The sequence below is a fragment of the Agelaius phoeniceus genome, chromosome 4 (genome assembly GCF_051311805.1).
Source record: "Agelaius phoeniceus isolate bAgePho1 chromosome 4, bAgePho1.hap1, whole genome shotgun sequence".
NCBI classification, from domain to species: Eukaryota; Metazoa; Chordata; class Aves; order Passeriformes; family Icteridae; genus Agelaius; species Agelaius phoeniceus.
In genome coordinates, this window is record NC_135268.1 from 32069584 (window position 1) to 32091469 (window position 21886).

Here is a 21886-nt window from a genome sequence, read left to right on the forward strand (position 1 = left end):
TACCTTTGCAGGCAAGGAGGTAAAATGGAACTTTAAATGGAATGTTGATTATATGGAACAGTTTAGAACCAGAAAGCAGATGTGAATGTGTGAGGATGTTTTTTTGCAAGAATGTTTCCAGTTGATTATTATTTGTAGTAATTTAATAAATCTTTTGGTAGCTTTAGGAACACTGAATGTTAAAATTCTGCGCTTGTTGGGTTGTATGGCTGTATATTTTTTGTATATTGATTCCAATGGTAGATCCTTCAGTGGCTGAAAATAGAATTTTTTTGAGAAGTAAAATTTGAAATGAGAGACAGTGCTTATCTGCAAGGACAGGTGTTTTGACTGGAGTAGGGAGCACATTTGGTTTATCTTTAGAGGGAGCATCTGCTCTTCTCTCTGAAAACATGGTGGTTTTTGCAACTTCTGTTCTCACATTTATCTCCCAAGGATTAGGTTTGAATTCTTTTCTGTGGACAGATCTGCTTCCTTCTTGATGCTAAGAGAAGTGAACCTGGCTCTCCAACTTGTCCCCAGAGTACTCTCAGTGCTCTTAGAATAAGAACAAACTTTGTTTGCCAGTTCCACTGACAGTGAAGCCAAGTATTTGGTATTGTTAGTTACAGTACTTGATTCTTGGAGAATGCTGGAGAACAGGCACAGTGCCCTAGTGACTTGAAATACCCAACTGTTGATTCCATGGTATTCCAAAATAAAGATAATGAAAAGCTGGCGGCAAAGGATACTGATGGTGGATAAAAAGTCACCAAATGATTTAACTCAAATACTGAGCTACAGTTATTTTTCAGTTTTGTAAATTTAACCAATGTTCTGCATCTAAGCTAATCTAATTTCAACCTTTTTGAAGCAGGGACCTCGGGAAGCTGTTCTTTGGCTTGCTGTACACCATAAACAAAGAGAAGCTGTAGAAATTTTCTCCAAAGAGATTGCACCAGCTGGAACTGGCATGGGTAATTATTCATATAATCTAAGAATTTTCAAGTTACTTTTTATTCTCTGAGCATGACTAACACCCAAAAACTTGGTCATATTAGGCTTCCTTGTGTTGTTCATAGTGAAATAGTAATTTTTAAAGGTATATAAGCTTGGTGTAGAAATGCAACAGACATTAGCAGAATGATAAAATGAAAGTCCTCGAAGTTCACCTTTGTATTCCTTTTAGATTCTTCTTCCCATGCTGCTACTGTTCCATCCTAATTTTTTTCCTTTTCCTCATCCCTCTGTTTTCCTACGTGTGACTGTGCTGATGTGCAATAGTGATATACTTTTTTACCATGTTCCTAAAACTTAGTAATGGTATTAGACCTTGCTGATTGTTACTCAACTGGCAAAAATATACTCAGTGTCCAGCTATAACACTGCAGTTTAGGAAGAGATGTGCCATTTGAGAGTTCTGAAGGTTCTCTTCATACTTCATTATCTGGTGTTGCTACAAAGGATTTTTATTGATGCTACTGTACTTTCAACTGTTTAATGTATAGCTGCTTGTGTAAGTAATAACATTCAGGTGTAATTTAAAAAATTTAATACTACAGTGATGGTGCTGACAATTTGCATCTTAATTCCCATTGCATATTAAATACCCAACTTAAATTCTCATCTTCCAGTATTAAGTCTAACCTCAAATTATTCTGTCCTCAGAATTTGATTTTGTGATATATTGAAAGATTTATTTTTGAATTGATGTGTGAGGTAAAATCAAACCACTAGAATTTGATTAAGTCCATCTTAGTTTTGAGGGTATATTTTTAAGTATTTGCTTGAAGGTCATGTAATGTGAAATGATCTGTGCTTCTATCACTTGCCAAATGTTTGTTCCAAAAAAAGGCACGTTTGTTTTTTGTAAATGTCATTGGTTTCTCTAAATTTTCTGGGGTGACATACTGTGTGATTATTTTGACCAAATTTTTTTCTTTTCTACTCCCAAGTCCTTAGGTGTCACCACTATAACTATCTGAGTTCTAAGCTTTTTCATGTGTTTTGTGCATAAATCATGAGTAGTCATCCCACTTCTATTATCCATTCTAAATGAATTTAAATTTTGACAGCCTAATTTGAGGACCAGAGTTTAGAATATTTTGCAGTGGCTTCTGCATATCTTAATGAAGACTATATCTAGGATTTACATAGATCTTCAAAATTAAATTCCATGGGCTTCACCTGAAACTCTGAAGTTCCATAGCAAATCTAAAATACTGATTAATGTAGGAATAATTAAGTGTTGCCTTGCAATTAAGAAATGAAGTTTTTGCCAGTTGGTTAAAAATTGTGCAGAAGTGTGCACATTCTCACATTCTGTGTTTATAGTCTTTACAGTATTTGCAGAGAACAGTTTAATGCAGGTTGGGGTTTTCTTTAAAGCTGTATTTATGGAGACAAGGTCAGCACATCGTGGTCCTTTTTTTTTTGTGTCTACACTAAAGAGATGATCATGTAGAATTAACTGTAAATACTCATTGAGATAATAGTTTAAAATGTTGCAGTTCTGAAGGCTGATCAGCAGGTCAGCATTTACCATAGATGTAAGTTGCTTATAAAGACTTGGAGTTTTCCTTATGAATGAAGGATAGTATTTTCAGTTGGACCAAACTATCATTTCTGTAACTAGTTAGGAAATCATAACTGAAGTAGTTTCTCCTTTTTCATAGTGATTTCTCCATAGCAGACCAAGAAAGTAAAAATATATTCATATTATTTATTCTGTGCATGCATAGACAGTGCCCTAGAAAACATCTTTTTGAATTAAAGAAAGCTGTGTGGATTTTAAAATCATTGCTTATTTGTAAGGTCCAAAACTAATGGACCTGTACTTGTCTCTCCATTCTTAATCTGTGCTTCTTTTATAAAGCAATTGCTGTGTATTTAAACCTTGATTGAAGTCTGAAAGTGTTGGTTTTATTAAGGGTTCAGTTTTTTCCTTTTACCACTGATCTTTCTAGAATGAAAAAGTGAAAAATCTGCCTGCGTGGGTTGGGTGAAATATGCAGAATTGAAACTGAGTTACTGTAACATGTGAACATCTGTGCCTTGAGGTGACTGGCAAACTTTCAGTTCTTGTTATCAGGGCTTTCAGTGATGAAACAAATGCATTCCTGTGTGGAATAGGGTTAGGCAGTCTGTGTGGATGATGGTTGGAGTGCTGAGTTTGTTTCCAAAAGGAACAGTTTAAGCTTTCTAGAACATCCTGTAGAAGTTTTTCTCAGAAAAAAAAAAATCTGTTTCAACTCTTAGAGCTGCTGCTAATGAACAGCAATGGGAAAGAGGCTATTTCTGGAATCATCTGAGGCATCTGGTGATAAATTTATCATCTGGTGATAAATAGCACTTTTCCTTGCCAGGTGCAGGACTGTAAAAAGGGTTTTGGCCTTCATGACAAAAATGACTACTGTCAAAGGCTACCAGGGCTGTTTACTGATATGCTTCCAAGTGCATAGTCATTCTTTTTTTTTTCATTTGTGGAAGATATACTGGAACTGCTTCATACAGTCACTTGTTTCAGTTGCTGTTGTGTGGTAAATTTCTGTATTACCTGTGCCCATAAACTATTATGTAAGCAGAGAAGGGTCAGATTTGGGATCTGAATGCTTAGTAAGCTACTTGTTGGTGTGGAGTATGTTTAAAGCAGTAATTAAGAAGAATGTTTTTAATTTTCTTTCTTCAGTGAGATTTAGAATTTTGCAGCACTGCCAAACAGTAATTAGTGGTGTACTAATAACTGCATCAGCTTAATGATGCTTAATTTCTGACAGAAGTGTGGAATTCCAGACCTTGCTGTGAAGAGCAGAGCAAGGAACTCTTGATGCTTAATTGTCTTAAAATGGGCAGGTCCACAGACAAGATTTGTAGGGATGGGTGAGTGATCTTGGGAACAGAAGCCAGAACTAAGACTGTTGAGATTGTTGTTGTCCTAGGTGAATTCTCCAGTAACAGCACCTGGTGTTAGTTTCCCTTCCCTTTTTCCCTGAGCTTTTTCCCTCCCTTCTATTTGACTAGGACATTTTTGGAAATTATTATAATTCTCTGGAGTGGCACAGCTTCAGGGAGGGGCAGAGCATGCCCCATGGCAGTATGGTCACTGTGATGCTGTTTCTTCATGAGAGGGTCAGATTTCCCACAGGCAGAGAGCCCAGAACTTGAGCCTTGCATGCCCTGTGCAAGTGCTCTGGGCAGTGAGCACCTGAGGTCCCGTTCTGTGCAGTGCTGCACCACTTTTTCTCACTGGACATTGAATAAAAATAGCTGTGGCTGCTGTCTCTTACATGGATAGAGCATGTCTGTCAGATGTGGCTTTGTGCTCTGCAGATGGATCTGTGTGATGTAACTGCATGTGGCTTTGTTCTGCCAAAATGGTGGCAGCTCTGAGGATACACAGCGAGTGAGATTTTAAGCATGAGTGGCTTTTCCATATGAAAATCCTTTAAACAGTGAAGTCCTGTGTTTCAAAGGTGGCCAGCTTGGTCATACCCCTCCCAACTCTCCCATGTTAGTTCACTTCCAGGAGGTGAGATAGTGTCCATGAGAATCATTGCAAATAATCCTTCTTTCTTTTTGTGCATATCCTTTTAATGAAGAACAGAGGAAAAGCAGAAACAAATTACAAATCTTTTATAATGGACACCAGGGAGGAAGGAGAAGTTGATGACTTGTAAAGTGATGTCACCTGAACTGAAACACTTTGTTCCATTATTTTTGGACATTTAAGAGTGACCTTTAAAAAACTAAGTACACTTTTAGATCTGTACTGGAAAAAAAGGGAAAAAAGGAAATATTTTCTCTTCTGCTTGGAGTGTATATAGTGGTTGAGGAGTACTGTTTCTAACTATATTTTTCTTTCCCAACAGTAGCAGTTTGGTGCTTGTTACTCTGAAGTGCTGCGTAGGTGGTTGTACAGATAATAATCTTCATATATAGCACCTTTCATCCAAGAACCTTTAGCAAGCTGTGTGAAGATGATCAGCTAAGCTTTCTAACATCTTAGTAGCATTGGAAAGTATTCTGTCTGCTTTACAGAGGGTTTCCTGAGATAGTGAAAGAAAGCATAAGCACAAAAGAATGTGAATCAAGAGTCCTTGGTTCTGCTTTCCCTGTAAGAAATGCTGGAAAGCAATTCCATGAATATTTAAGGGGACCAAAATTTAAGTTGGCTAAAATTTAAGAATGGGGAGTAGAGGAGAAGATAGATTGAGAAATGAGATTTGATGGTTCAGAATAAGTGTGGAGAGTCACAAGAACTCCTGCTGCATCTTTTGTAGTGAAATCCAGAAGCACTGTCACTTCTGGTGTTTCATCAGGTGGTTTAAGCCTGCTAGTCACTACTTGTGGAGCTGTCAGCTGGAGTTGGTTGGTAGTTTTATTTTGGCAATATCTTAATATGAAAATTACAATTTTTATGTAAAATAGGCGTTGATTTCTTTAATAATCAGTACTAAAAGCCTACTTCTGGTGTTTTTCACTTCAGCTGAATTTAAATCACTTGAGTCACTTTACCTATTTGCTTGACTTCTTTTCCTTCTTGTAATTAAAAATCACATCGCAATAATTTTGTTGAGGAGTGATCTTCAGAATGCTTCACTTCAGAGACTTAAAACTGGATGTTAGGTCTTGAGTATCAGATGTGCTTTTTAGTAAATTTAGTCTTAATGTCGGTATTTAATAACTTCTGACATACTTTGCAGCATATGACTTTTGGATATAATAAAATTTTTGAGAATTGGTGTATGTCAGGGATAATAAAACTCAGGTCTCATAAAAGGAGAGCATTGCATAGCTTCTGATTAATTTAAGAGTGCTTAAATTGTGATTCCTCCCCTCTCCCCTCCACACTAGTAGAACCATCTAAAGGGATTGTGCCGATCTGAAATTCCCAATTTCTTATGAAATTGCATCCTCTGCATAAAAAGAAGGAATGCTGTCTATATGTTGAAATGGGCTGAAGCCTGTGTGTGTTTGTGCTCTGCAATATATACAAGGAGTGAGACCTGCAAGAGGGAATTTTGAGATGTTGCATTTTTTAAGAAGCTTCTATAGTCAACAATGAACGACTGAGATTTTCATAGTTATTCTCTGACTTTTTTTCCCTAATTCTTTTTAAATTCCCGATGTAAAGCCCAGCAGGACACATTGGCATACTTTCACAGAAATTGTTTTTAAGTATTATTAAAACTGCAGATGAGACGCTTAAGCCCAGAGAAGAATTTGAAGTTACTGTATATAGACATGTCATGTTGGAGAGTGATTTGTTGTTTATTTTCTGTTTGGAGTGGAAGACATTTACTGTAAACTTCTGTTGAGTGTGGTATTTAGTTCACAAGTTCAAATGCTTAATCAGTTTTCATTTGGATTATGCTGCTCTGATGAACTTAAAGGGATACATACTATTTAAATAAAAGGCCAAACACACCTTATCCCATCTTCAATATTTTTTTGCAGTTAATACTTGAGTTTAACCTTTTAATTGATAAAATTATTCTTTGTTTAGTCCTCAATAGTCTGAAAGTTGATAATGGCCAGTTTTTTTTTTTTATCAGCAAGCAGCAGGTTTGGTTGGCTTTATGCATGTTGGTCTCCTTAAAAAAAAATAATACCTTTCAATCTGTCTGTACGGTTCTGTCCTAATAGTGGGGTCTTCACAGGTGTTCTGTTAAGTGAGATTCCTGTGCTTGGCACTGGAGAATCCTAGACACATAGACTCAGATTTTTAAATCTCTAGTAACCTCTGGGAGTTCAGTGCAGTTCTACAACATTGTCCATAGAAGTTGACCCTCACTTCATGAGAGCTAGCAAACACAGACCTGGTTTGTATTACTCAGTGAAAATCTCTTCATTATGTACAGTCCAGTCAGCCAAATGGTTAGAATTTAAATAATTTCTGTTGATTCAATGTCTTTATGTTGTCTTTTTTAATTCAGATACTTTATTCTGAGTGAAATGCAGTATAGAAGAGGCTCAAGAAGAGCCTTACTGTGGGAATCTGGCGTTCATAGTTTAACGGGGGTTCAGTAGCTAAGAAATGTTTTACTAATAGCTGAAATCATGTGCTGACCCTTATTTCACATTAAAATGACCGGAGTTTGACACTAAGATGACAGCTGGTTAATACAACTTGAGATTTTAAAGTGCTTGAGTATATGTAAATATTTTGACTGATGTCCTGAGTGTGTTGGAAGATACTTTTAGAAATGTCCTTGTTGTAGCAGTTTACTGCAGTCCCTGGTTTTTTTTGAGAATAATAGTGCAGAAGATAAACTATCTGCTGTTTTCAGAGGACATAGATAGAATAATTAAGAACGTACAATTGACCCCTGTAAAAAAAAAGTTGTATGCATTTTATACTGGTGCTCAACCATATTGTAAGAACTGCTGAGTATAAAACCTGAGACTTCAGATTTCTTCAGTGTGATCACTTAAAAACATAATGCTTGACAAGTGGACTTCTTTGTCTGGCTTTATATATAAAAACCTATTTCGTTCCTTAGAATGTGTGGTAAATACATTAATAACCTATTGGTTGAGCTGATTCAATCACTGGAAGTGTAAGGGTCAAAAGCTGAAAGCTGTTCAGCAAGAGACATTGCTGTATCTTGAAATTCTGTGAAACTTCAAAAAAAAGCTCTTAAGTTTTATTAAACTTAAAGTGCTTAAAGCTTTTTAGATTACAAGTAGTTGGAAAATTTTCATGCTTTTTTACTCCAAAACATTTTACAAAATGCTTCATGCAGTCTAGCATCCTTTGTATATTGCATAATGTTTTTTATTCTGTGGAAAAATATATGGAATTCTACAGAAGGGTTTTTTTTTTTTGACAGAAGTAGATTAAAGAATAAGCAGTAATTATCCAAAATTAGGTGTGACCATTCAAGTAGGATTGGAATAGGATAGAGGGAGTACTAAGGAGGCAAAACATCTGGGTTTTTTGCCATTTGTAAATCTAGTGGTGAATAAATGAGGGTTGGAAGGAATGAGGCTTGTTTTGCTGGAAATTTGCATCTCATAGGTTGATAGGTTGATTACAAGTTCCAACCAGGGTGTTTTCTGCTGTAGGGCATTTTACAGGGTGTGGTATATATGATATAGATTATAATGTATTAGAAGATGGTAGTTCTGCATGTTGAAATAGGTGCTTATTTGGGCTAATTTTATGCATCTTTTATTGGGGCTGATTATCAGTGGATCCATTCCGCTGAATTTCCCCAACTGAGAGCAACATTGGTTTTCCCAAGTACTCTTTAGTTTGCTTGCTACCTCTGCTCATGAAATTTATCATGTTTTCTTTTCCAGCACATCATATGGGATTTTTAAAAGAATTTGTATTTGCAAGTCCATCCACAGAAGGGTTTTACAGGGTGAGAAAATAAAAAAGATTAAGAGACAGCTGGAGAGATAAAACATACATGGGAAACCAGAAATTGTCAAGCTTTTGTAGCAAGGACTGTGTCCTGATTGGGCTTCACCTTGTATTATTTACATGGATATCTGTTCCTCCTATATCTCTGCTCACAGGGAGTGCCAGTCATGGGATGTTAGTGTGCTTTGGTATTCTTGAGATTCCTCTCCATCCTTCATATTTAGATCAAATTTGCTATTGGACCCAAAATGTGGGAGTCTACAGGTGTTCTGAAACAATCATGAACAAAGGACAAAGGAAGAAAACCTGACAAATAATTAATTATATGAACGTGTATACACAGAGGATGATGGTTTAGTTTTTGTAAGATACTTGGGCTGAAAATGAGTAAGACATAAAGTAGACTAGAGGAAGGAGGCATAAAATGAGAAGACAGGATAAGACTGTATAAAAAAATGTGCAGATTAATAAAAGAAAAGCACTTTCTAACTAATAATATATTTATTTAATAGATTCAGTGTAGATTTAAACCTTTAAACACAGAATCTGAAGGAAGAGTCCCATACCAGAGCTTAGTCACCTAGAAAGGAGTAGATTTACCATTCTTACTGCCTTAAGGTTTTCCAACCATGCAATATATTTGGGAGTTAATAAAAACAGTGGAATCCCAGTGGTGTGATTCCCAGTACTCATTGGTTTAAAATGCCCAGCCATCTGGAGAATTTGTAGTTCTTAGGCTTGGTCCCCAGGCTTTTGGATCAAAATAAGTGTCATGATACTCAGTTTGACACCAAACAAACACTGTACCTACAGATGAATAGGATATGGATGCACTGAAAGGAAGGTCTCCCATCTACAGGTAATCCCTCCATTCTGCAGTACATCAGTTTTATGCCATTCTGAGGCACAGAAGCTGGCAGCAGAGAGTGGTGGTGAGTTCATTGGCTTGACGTGAAGCAACATGTTCAAGAGGTTCAGTGGTAGCAGAGGAGACAATACTTTTATCTTCCTTGAGGTACTAAGGAATGGAGCTCTGATGACAAAAAGTGGTCATGTGAAGTTTCTGGGAAAATAGATCAAGAGCTTCAATTTAGCTGAGAATCTTAGGGATTTGAGACTGCATTTGAGACTGATTGATATTCTCTACAAGTAGGACAAATTGTTTGTGTTATTGTAGATAAAGATAAGCCTTCCAGAAAGGAGGGAGAGCATCTCTACAGATATTTAAACAGGCAATGCAACATAAGCATAAATTACAGCATGAAGAGATATTTTTAGAAGTTTGCTTGGGACATCCAAGGCAATCATAATTTAATTAGCAGAAGGTAGGTCTAAACACAGTGACAAGGTTCACTATTTCTTGGTTGTACTACACCTTCCATTGCCTTCTTTTGGTCTACTGGAGGAATGTAATAGGAATCTGAGACCTGGGTTGAGGTGAAATGTAGTGCTAGTGTGCTGTTTACAGAATTAACAAACTGGTTGTGGCTTACAATCAGTAATTGAAGATTTGCTTTGTCTTCTCTGCTTGAGACCTAACTAGGAATTTCAGATAGATAAAAATTAAATTTGACTTTATATTGCTTCCATCATATTTATATTTACATAAACAATAATCATAGTATAGAACTTAATAATGTTGCACCTGGGATGTTGGTGCACAACACTATTATAGTTTTGCACAAAGGTGTAGCTTTGCTCTGCAGTTGTAGGGATAGCTGTAGTAGCTCCAAAGACAGATATGCTGTTGCAGTAGCTTGTGCTCCTGAACTTCAGAAAGACCAACAGAAGAAGGTTATCCTAGCCTCGAGGTGTGAGCAATTGTTGCTCTTACTTGGACTGTTTTCTTGTCTTTGTTGAGAACTACTTTGTTGTAGGAGTCAAGATCCCTTGTGTGAAAGCAAGCAAATGAAGAGCTTTCTTTAAAAGCTTTCAGGAGGTTGAAATTGATGTTGGAGCCAACTCTGGTATCCTTAATGAGCAGTTCAGCTGCCTAGCAGGAAGTGACCCATATGACATCCACAGATAATTTAACTAGCTTTATGGACCTGTATTTTCAACTTGACCTTACCATATCCACCCTCCTTCCCCAGCAACATAAATAAACAAACTAGGCACATAATTCAATAAAATCTCTGCAGCTGGTTTTGTTGCTGAGTGGCAGTTCTCCTTGCATGATTGCACAGGTAAGATATATAGGGCTGAAACCTCACTGGATTATTTAAAATTGTGTAATACTTACGTAAGGGATTCTTTTGTTTTCTGTCCACCACCACATTTCTTTTTAGCAGTACATAGTGAGCAGGAGGTGGTTATTTGTGATGCTGTTTCTTGTGAAGGTTTTTTTTTCTGTGTACTATAAAACATTATAGACTTTTTTGGGGAAGTCGCTTCTGATGAGCATGAGTATGGCAAGGCTGTGTAATCTCTGCTGCCACTGGTATGTGTCCACATTGACAAGGCACTGAATCCAAGCTAAAGCAGCCTGCTGTGGAGTAGAGCTCATCACTGTTAGCTCTAGTATAACAGCAGCACAGTTACCTGGCTTTTAGCTTGCTTGGAGCACTAACTGAGAGCATTCACACCTGCAGAAAGTCTGAAGCCCTTTTTAGCCAGAATTAATTTGGCCAAATATACCATGTGGGCAGCTTTCCACAGCACTTCTTTTAAAGGGACTGCTTAACATAGTTGTTAATTAATTCCTAGGCTGATGTAATGTATGCATTTTACTGTTTCTTTCCCCTCTTGTTTGGAGCTCTGATGCATCATGTGTTCCTGCTGTCCATGCCAGACAGAAGGGTGAGAAGCTATACTCAAGGATGAGGAGAGCAGAACTGTTTCTTTCAGAAATACTGAGCTGGGCATATGGGTTTAATGACAGAGCCTGGCAACCTGATAATACAGTGCTGACTTAGCACAGATCTGGGCTCATGCCTTAAACTCCTGAATTGCTTCTGTACCACAGAGAGAGAATGGGATCTGCACTACCCAGCACCTTAAAAAGGCAAAGTTAGTTTAAAGGCTAGAGAGAGTGATTCAAATTTAACAGTTAGTCTACGCAAGCAAAGTCATTAAATACTAAAAGAAACCATGGTTCATCAGAATTTTTTTCTCTGCTGTCTTTGAAAGTAAATAAAACAAGAATGACAAAAAAACTAAGGCAAAGTTCTTTTTTATCAGATGTGTTGCCTCCCTGGCATTCGTATACAAAGTATTTGGAAGAAGATTCTAAAGATTTAGTTCACACTTTGCACATTTAAATTTTTTTTGTTAAAATTCACAGTTACGTGTTTTGCCTTTTAACTTGTATAAAATGTTCAGTTTTGTCAATTTATGGGAATGTATGTAATTTTCTAGAGATTTCCCTGCATTTATTAAAAATGGATCAATTCAAGCTATGGTAAGCTGCAAGCTCTGATGTTTTGAAGAAGGCTTTAACCATTCTTTTGTGAATTTAATTTCCTTTTCCAGCCCCTGGCCTCACTGCAATTGTTGGAGGGCGCCCCAGAGTGTAAGTTAACTCCTGACCATTAACTTGTTGTAGTGTGTGATTGTAATGTTCCTACCAGTCACCATCACAAGCTTCCCTTGCTTGGGACAGCAGCCACAGAAGCAACTAAATCTTCCTGTGTCACTGTGCTTAATAACTGATAACAGGATAATAGTGCTTTATGATATGCATGCAAATAATAAAATTCTTTATTGAATTAAATGTGAGTTATTTAGGTTTCTGATCAGCTCATAGCAATGCCTTGGCTTAATGAGCTGTAGGGAAAGCTTGAAATGTGACTTTGTGGCAAGGCAGTAGCTCAACCACATGAATACATGCAAATTTCTGGACCAGTTTTCTCTTGTAGCTGGTAGTTTGGAATATGGGCCCACAAATTTACATTTGTATGAGTTCACTTCACCTAGAAATGTAAGGTCAAATGCGAGAACATCCCACAAAATTTTAGCATGAAACCGTTTCATGACTGAGCTGAACATAGCAATATTGAGCATGTTTAGAAAAATTGGCTTGATTCACTTTCTTTCTAGATACGGCTAAAATCTTGTGGTGATTTATAGCCTCACCTTTTGATGCTTATTCATCTAAAACTTTCCTGTCATTTAGCAAATACTGCACAGGAAGGTGGGAGAAGAACCTGTGGCTGTATTTCCAGTAGCCCTGTGTAGCTGGCCTAGGTATCAGTGTGGGGCTACTGACAGTGTAGTAGACTTCAGTGTCAGGAAGTACATCCTTTGTCAAGAAAATATTTTTGCTGTTTTGGCTACTTTCCCTCAGTAAAATTTTCTTCAGTTTTTTAAACAAAATCTTTCCTTAAATTCCATTATTAAGAATGTGTTTTTACACTTCTCAGGCTTTCCAAAGTTGGTTGAAAAACCATTACTAGACATGGTTGAATGGATTTAATTTCCCCTGTGTTTGGTGTATGAATAGTCCAAAGGTGTATGATCTGTAAGTTTCATTAATTTCTAGGTAAATGCATTTATGCTTGTTGTTTTGTGTGTCTAGGTCTCCAGTTTTGAAGCCATTTTTCTTCCATTATCCCAAAAGCAATGTTCAGGTAAGACCTACTGCCTAAAGTCTGAGTTCTGTTTTCTTGGAAGTAATTTGAAAAATCCTGCTGATTCTGACATTTTTTGATGACTTTCAGTAATAAAACTGCAAAGTAGTCTGGTGACTTGAATTAAAAAATATTTCCTGAGAGACTAATGTTACTCACACAGAATGTTTTGCAACAGTTGAACTTGCCAACCTTCCATTTTAATTACTGCAAATTTTGAAATATCTTACATCAAAACTGAGCTTCTCTTTTCAGGTTCCTGGAATTGTAGGTTTGACTTATTTTTACTGCATTTGCAAAGAGTGCTTAAGAAAATTGTAGACTTTTTTGGTGGTTAATGGAGTGTCTTTAAAGAGTAGGTAGTTGGGTGTTCAGAGAGTGGAACATTAATCTTGTGAACTTGGATACTTCTTGGGAGTTTTTGGGTTGTGATGTATTTTGTGTATACTACTGGAAATAAATACTAAAATCATTGCATTTCCTCTGATTGAACAGGTTTATAACAGGTCTATAAAAATAAAAGTAGTAATTTCGATTCTTGCCTATATTACAAAAACTGTCAAATTATGAAAGCCAGTGCTACTATTGTGATGTCATGGAGGAGCCTGTGACTCTGTGCCCCTGTTTAGTTCTTAGCAATAGTTTCTTTCAGTCCAAGAATTTACAGTTCAGATGTCTAGGTAGCCTAGGTGAGACATTACAGTGTAAGATGACACGTTCATCTAGAGCCTGCTTCTTTTCTGTGATGCAGATACCCCTGTCTAGTTCAAAGATTTCAAGATAAACTGGAAGAAATTGCTTTTGCTGAAACCATAAAGTGCTTGGATTTATAAACATTGTCTCTGATCTTCTGAGTGCTGTCAGGTATTGAATTTATCATTTGGAAACTGCAGACAAAACTGAATATATGCCCTTTTTTTTCAAGTAGCTTGTACCTACTGCATCCCTCTCATGCCAAGGCATCCTAGTACTCAGTAAAAGCCTTCTCACCCATCCTCTGTTGAGAAAGTGGCCCAAGGCTGGAATGTTGGTCTGTGCTAGGCCACAGGTATTGTGACCTAACAGGTCACAGGTCAGTCAGCAGGCTTCTGCTTAGGGTGGCTCTGGGAGCACTCTGGGAGCAAGTGAAAAAAGTGGGCAAGGGGGAGCAAACAAAACAACATGATCAGAAAGGGACTGTTTTGTTTTCACTCTTTAACATTCATACAGTGCTTAGCACAACCAGCCCTATTCTTTAAGTTGTATTCTTCATTAAAGGAAAATATTTTCATTTCATAGCTTTATACAGAAGATGCCATTTAGTTATTAAATCTAAGTTAATTAGAAAGTCTTCACAGTGGAATAACATCAAAGAAACCCCCACCTTTCTTGTTGTGTAAAGTTGAATTACTTACTTTGATCATCACTTACATGTTGCCTTATACAAATGGCTTGTCTTTGGCAAGTTTAGTGTGAAATTATTATCTTTATGGAAGTTTAGTCTACCAATGTGTTGTTCAAATTCAGTATTAACTAACTTAATTAGCACTGTGTTCCAGACTTGGTAAAATGCTGTTGAGATTAAACAGTAACCTAATTTAACATTTACTCATTTACTCTTGTCTCATTTACTCGTCTCAATACAGAAAATCAAAGTCCTTGCTCTGTGTAACTAATCTGATAGAGGCACTGCTATGCTGTCAGCAAAATGCAGTGTGTCCTATCACTGTTGTCCTGCAGTAATATTGAGGATAAAAACGGGGTGTGATTCAAGTCCTTGATTCAAAATTCTAGCTGTATTTTAAAAAATGCTGTTCAGTAAGAGATTACAGAGTGAGTATGGTATGATTAAACTGATTTTCTAAATTAGAAGTTCAGTTACAAAGAGTCTAGTTAGTTTAGATCAGCATTTGACCTAAAACTAAAAAAAATTCCATAAGCAGATTATGAGTTATGTTAACATTGCCACAGTGGGTTCTTTTCTTTTGTGTTAGGTAACAGCTTTCTGGGTGTCAGTTTGGATTCAATGTCTTGTTTGTTGTTTCCACTGCTTTTATGCAATTGTACTGATTTTATCATAGATCACCAGTGATTTCAGTTCACCAGTTCAAATAGTTAGTTGTTTTCCATGTGTGCTTTGAAGGTAACCTAAAACTTTTACATAGGGAGAAATTGCAGTAAACCTACTGAAGGCAAGTTGTTATTAGTTATTCTCTAAGGACAATCTTCAGAAAGAGTGCTGAGTAGAGTTATTTTGCATTTTCTGTCAACTGAGCACTAATAACTGCTGCAGCTAAGTTCATTTATATTGTTTTGCTCTGGAAGTTTAACCTGATTTTGTCTGAATCTTTCATACTGGGAGTCCTCCAATACAGATGAATGCCATTATTCATTTCCACCCCACTTCTTCATGTCCTGTCTGTGGTCCCACAGGTAAAACTGAAGGGTAGCCTGCTGTGTGTGTACTTTCTACATTCTTCCTCTTGATCAAAAGGATGGTTACTGTTAAAAGCTGAGATACTGGTCCATATATATTTCAGGGAGCAAGACTTTTTTTTCCCCATGTTGCTGGAGGTGTTGAACCACTTGATCCTTGGCTGGTGTTTCTGTGTCTCTCCAGGGCATTCCTGCCAGTCACTTGGGATACAGTGATGATGTGCTGCACACAAATTGCTGTCCTGTGGGTCATGGGAATTGGGCTCCATCTGGATCTGACCTGACTAATCTGCACATTAGTTAGGTCACAATAAATCATTTCTAGCATGGCTAATTCTTCTTCTTTCAAGAACTGGATACTTCCCTGCATTGTGCTCTTATCTGGGTGACATACAGAATTTTCCTTGGAGAGACAGCTTTCCTTCAGATCATCTAGTCCCAACCTTCACTGCCAAGGGCAGGGATACCTCCCACTTGACCAGGTTGTTCAAGGCCTTAACCAACCTGGCTTTGAATACCTCAGGGGTGGAACATGCCTAACTTCCCTGGGCAGATTGTTCCAATGTTTCACTACCCTCACAGTGAAAAATTTCTTCCTAATATCTAAACTAAATTTCCCCTTTTTCAATTTGTACCCATTACCTTTGTCCTGTCACCACTGTTGTTGACAAAGAGCTTCCATGTAGGCCCCTTCAGATACTGGTAGGCTGCTGTGAGGTCTCCACACAACCTTCTCTTCTCCAGGCTCCCTCAGTCTATCTTTGTAGGGAAGCTGCTCCAGTCCTTTTATGAACTTCATGGTCTCCTCTGGACTTGCTCCAGCAGATCTGTGTCCTTCGTATTTTGGGGACACCAGCACTGTACACAATCCTCCAGGTGGGGTGTCACAAGAGCAGAGTAGAGGGGGAGAATCACCTCCTGCAGCTGACTGGCCACACTCCTTTTGATGCAGCTCAGTATTGGGTTGACTTTCTGGGCTGTGAACGTACACTGACGGGTTGAGTTTTCCATCAGCCATCACCCCCAAGTCTTTCTCTGCAGAGCTGATCTCTGAGAAGTAGTCTTAAATAGCTGTTTAAACTTTTAAACAAGACCTGGAACACACTCACAAGACATGAGCCAACAGTGTGCCCAGGTGGCCAGGAAGGCCAATGGCTTCCTGGCCTGTGTCAGCAATAGTGTGGCCAGCAGGACCAGGGCAGTGGTCACCTGTGGTCCCCTGTACTCAGCACTGGTGAGGCCACATCTTGAGTCATGTGTCCAGTTCTGGGCCCCTCAATTTAGGAGGGACTTAGAGGTGCTGGAGCACATCCAGAGAAGCTGGCAAAGCTAGTGAAGGATCTGGAGCACAAGTCTCACAAGGAGCAGCTGAGGGAGCTGTGGTTGTTTAGCCTGGGGAATAGGAGGTTCAGGGCAGACCTTATCACACACTACAGCTACCTGAGAGGAGGTGGAGTCACCATACCTGGAGGTGTTTAGGAAAGACTTGATGTGGCACTTAGGTCAAGTTGACATGGTGGTGTTGGATCATAGGTTGGACTCGATGATCTCGGAGATCTTTCCTAATCTAATTGATTTTGTGGAGGCATAATGATGAGACATGCTACTTTGAACATCCCAGGATATTTAAAATTCTCAAGATCTATTGTAATTAGGCTGGAGGATAAGGGGAAGAGGAAGGGAAGTGTGTCCCCTCCATGGTCTGAGTTTCCAAAGAGAAAAGGTAAAAGGTGTAATTATCGATAGTTGCTGATAGATGACTCCCAAGTACAGGGATGACAGCAATGCTGAGTGCAAATACCAGATTAGTTTCACAACCAGCAATTATATCATATCATTAGCCAGCGTTACAAAGTACAGCTTGATAACCTCAGCCCAGTTTCCATGGGTGATAAACATTGTAATAGAGAACACATACTGCAAGTATAATTGAACTTAAGGAACAAACACATCAGCTTGGTGAGCAAATAAGTCATTGTGGCCAGTGGCTATTAAACTAATACAACAAATGCTTGTAAGAAATTTGTTCTAACATATTCTAGTCAGATCTGTTGTTATCTCAACCCATTAACTCCCGTGCTGGGCATGAAAAAAGTCTGTCAGGGTTTATTTCCAGCTGGCAATTAAGTGCCACTCAGCCACTCTCTCACCTCCCCCCTGCCCTGTGTAATAGGGAGAAGAATTGGAAAAATGGTAAAAATTAAGCTACACAAGTTGGGATAGGAACAGTTTAATAATTAAAACAAAGTAATAGTTGTTGGTATTATTAAAAAAAGGACAGGACAAAAAAGTAAGAGGGGAATAAAACCCAAGAAAGGGACACACCTGTAGAGTGTCCCTCCACCCACTGACCAATGCCCAGGCTGTCCCCCAGCAGTAATCAGTAGCTCCCAGCCAACTCCCCACTCTCCCCATTTATGTAAAGGTCATGATGCCCTTTGGTGTGGAATATCCCTCTGGCCGGTTCAGGTCAGCTGTCCTGGCCATGCTCCCGCCCAGCTCTCTGTGCACTTGCTTGCTGGCAGAGCATGGGAAACTGAAAAGTCCTTGACTTGGTCTACTAAGTGTTGCTACTGAGCAACAACCAAGCCCAAAATTCCTGTATTGATGTATTTTTTTAGCAGCTTTCACAAAATATATTTGAAGATAAACAGAGAATGCAGCAAGAAGTTTGTCTATAATACAGACAGCAATATTAAGAAGAAAAGGGGGTTGCATCATGGAAAAGGTGGAAATGTTCAAGTTTTGGGATTCAGCTGTCAAGAGTTGTGACATGCAATGTTGCAGTATATAGAGTGAGATGGAAGGAGATTTGTCTTCCTTTAAAAAATACCAAACTGGACAAAGAATTCCTTTGGGGTTTTTTATACCATTTCTTTCCCTAAACAAAGATTTCTTTTAGATTTATAATGAATTATTATTGTATTGTGACCTTTTAAAAGGGAGCAACAGAGCCTTTTATGTGAAGCTATTACTGGAAGTCTACTAGATCAGTACTTAATTAGGAATGTGTTTTATTTATTCACATTGTAATGGATTTCTGATTTGACTGTTTGAAAATCTGTGTTCTTTGTACAGATCAACCTATTTTTAAATGGGCAGCATGTTGAGATATTTGAGGAGGATCTCACATTTACTTCAGATGAGGTGGTTTCATTTGATCTACCCAAGATTAGCAGTGAATTGAAAGGTATGTTCATCATTGTACTTGTGAATTTATCATCTGCTATCTTCATCCTGGTAAATTGTGTTGGATTTTGTCTCTGAAATACATTTTGCCTCCTTATGTGATACATTTTTATGGCTGTTGCAAACACAAACTGTTTTCTTGGAAGTGTTGTGTAGTATTTCAGACTATAAGAAGTATGGAAGTACATTTTTATTAAAAACCTCTAAGCTTTTAACACAACTGAAGATCATGTAAAGCTGGCTTGAAATTGAAATGTGATTTCAAAGTATACTGTAATGTTAGCTTTTGTGAATCCTGGGAATAGTTGGGTTTGTCTTACATCAAAATAGTGTTCAGAATAGAGGACAGACGAACAGAATGATTTATGGACTCACAGGACTTAGATAATTAAAATTCCCTCCTGTTCCATATGGCAGCCTTCACAAAATCAACAAGAATGGGATCAACCTGGAACTGGTGAATTTAAAAGAAACTATACTGGGGTAATAATCCAGTATTATTATAGTGATTATAGTGATTGTGTAGTTGCTGTGCTGCTGCTAGACTTGTCTAACCAAATTCTCTGAGAAGGAAAAAACCTTGAGAAGGGCTAACCAGTGAGCTGAATGGAGCAGATCAGGATGTCTGCAATGAAAAGGAAATGTTAAATCAGAGTTGCTCATACAAGCAATTATTGAAAGTGCTGGACACCTGAAAATGTTATTGCTAATGGCTGAACTATATACAGTATTTCTTAAAGTACAGCATGCTCCATCATTCCCTTTTGGCCCAAACAGTCTTCATTATCTTATTTCTGCTTACCAGAGAACTGGGAGAATTAGTTTAAAGCTGTGGCTAGGTATTTGAAAATCTCAATCAGCTGACTCTGCCTAAAAATTACAAGTTGGAAAAATTTCTGAAAATAATACTGATGGTGAAAGAGTAATTCAGGTATTAAAGTGTGTGTGTACTCAAAAAATTAATGCTATTAAGGCATTTATATGTTAAGGTTTACTCTGGATTCCAGATAAAGGTGAGCAGTATTTTCTCAAAGCTAGCAGTAGAACAGTGTAACAATTACTATGAGTTAGTAAGGAATATTTGTATCACACAGAGAAATTTTGAAATACATACATGACTTTGTGTTTATTGCCATTTGAAAGCCACTGATAGTGGATGCCTGATTGCCATGTGTGTATTTATTTTCCCCATCTATTCAAACATCTCTTCAATAGAATGATTTGTGCTGTGTGGAAACAATTTAAAGTCTTAAGTAGGTTTCAGCTCTTATGTCTGTTGGAAATCTAATGTCTTACCAGCATCTCTCAGCTCCCTGGGAGTTCGCAGGAGGGCAGAGTGGTATTTGCACTATCAGACTGGGCAAGTTAAGGAATAGGAAGTAATTGTTTGGCTTAATGAAAGGGTTAGCAAAAGTCCTGGGTTTGGGTTTTTTTCCAAGGTGACTCCAGTGCTAAATATGGGAGAAGCCAAAAGCTGTTGGACTCCCTACTGCCTTTTTATAACTTGAGAAAACTCTCAGAGGTGCCTGACACCAGCAGTCAGCTACTGAATTCCTCAGGCCTTTTTTCAGGCAAAATCCCACTTTTGAGAGACAGCAGAATTTCTCTGGTTGTTTCCCCTGAGAAGCATCTCTAAACTTTTGCCCTTGGTTGTAAATATAAATGTTTTCTGCATATGACTAAATACTTACCTACTTCTGTGGCTTAATGTAGGACAGCATGGATGAGAAAGACAAATGGGTTAGACTGTAAAAGGAATAGCCTCTGCTAAAGCATTTTCTGTAAGCATTTAGAGAGGAAAGTATTTTTCTTAGTTTCATGGTTATGTCAAGGGTGAGGGACTGTTAGTTGTCGTTGAATAGATAAGAGAAATATGTGAAAATGGATTTAAAATATGTGCTAGATGTGCTTCTGGGAGGGTGGAATTTGTATTTACCATTTTCCCTAGCTTTGAAGGGAATTCTTTTGTAGATTTGTTTAAGATGTTTATTAAATGAAAACAATTTCCTGATAAACAGGTCATGAAAGATAAATCAATTAGGGTAATAATAAATGAGAATACCAGAAACACTGACTTAAACTGGTTTTCTTTAAAGGGAGATTGTCAGAGGCTGACTGTGTAAAACATCTGATGGAGAAAAGATTTCTGTAGCTTATGCAATTTAGATATTGTCAAATTTCAGCCTTTGATAAAGCACCACATTTTGTCTTGAATGGTATATTGAATGGAATTATTAAAATTAATGTGATTTCTCTAGTGTATGAAATGTGGTAGTCTTGTCCAAAATGAGCAATGAGCTTTAGGTGAGCTTTCAGATCCACTCTCAATGGAGATGTTTAATCACAAATAATATTCCCCAATTAAATAAATACACCCTTAAATATTTTCTGCCACATTTCATGGTACATTTTTGCTTGCAAGTGGATGTGGAAAAGATTGTGAGCGTCAAGCTCAAAACAAACCTGCTGTGTTCCTCTTTCTCACTGTATGCTTTAACTTCTTCAAATTTCATGTTACTGTGAGTTTCTACCACTGAGGAGCTGATGTGCAGACTGAACTGTAATCACTCTTTCAGCTCACCTTTCACAGTGACACAATATATATTATAAAACTCTAGATCTTAATTAAAGCAGTTCAGTGCTGATAAGTTGTTTGGGCAGATTGTGGGAAGATTTTCTGATCCAAGTGTGCCAGTAGAAGAGGTTGCTGTGGTGAGCCCCTAGTTCTTCATTATGTTTTCCTTGTTATTGCCACTCACATGTGCCAGCAGAACTCCTCCTGTGAGTGTTGACTGATCTCCTTCAACCAAACACACATACACTGTACAAATTATGTGTCATGCCCTACTGAGCCATTTTTGTTATCCAATATATCTCCTACCCCATACCCAAATGGACTTGGGGGATCTGTCCAGCTGCCACTGCCACAGACAGAGTCAGTGAAAATTGCAGCCAGTAGGATTTGGACATAGTTTCTCTCTTACCCAGGTCAGCCTGGCTCACCTGGTTCAGTCTTTCTCAGCAATTTCCTGTGGGCAGGAAGGAGTTGAAGGTTAGGATGATTAGGCTAGGGCAGGGTTTACCTGATCACCTGACGCAGTTCACAGACTACACATCTACATATCTACTCGTGCCTGCATGGTAGGTGCACTAAGTAATCCCTCAGGCCAGCATTTGGAGCATAAGATCTTTAATACTGGGTCTCCTACTCCCTAAAATTAAAACAAAATTTAAAAAGGAAAAAAAAAATCAAGCCAAATAGTTTGGTATTCTCAGCAGAAGCAATATAGTACAAAAGGGACAGACAGATGTATTTTCACATTGCATTGTGCCTTGCAACATGAAGTTAGTCCAGCATAATTGA

General features: G+C 37.9%; 1 protein-coding gene across 3 annotated transcripts in view; it reads left to right on the forward strand.

The window, feature by feature from the left end:
• The window catches only part of LOC129120976 (uncharacterized), a 56475-nt gene that overhangs the window by 25444 nt on the left and 9145 nt on the right, over positions 1-21886 (forward strand). For 2 of the 3 annotated variants that reach the window (XM_077177230.1, XM_077177231.1), the window contains exons 13-16: positions 854-956; positions 11822-11861; positions 12867-12918; positions 18412-18523. In XM_077177230.1, the coding sequence (XP_077033345.1) occupies positions 854-956; positions 11822-11861; positions 12867-12918; positions 18412-18523 (307 nt within the window). The remainder of the gene's footprint in view (positions 1-853; positions 957-11821; positions 11862-12866; positions 12919-18411; positions 18524-21886) is intronic. The other variant, XM_054633832.2, reaches the window with a different exon arrangement.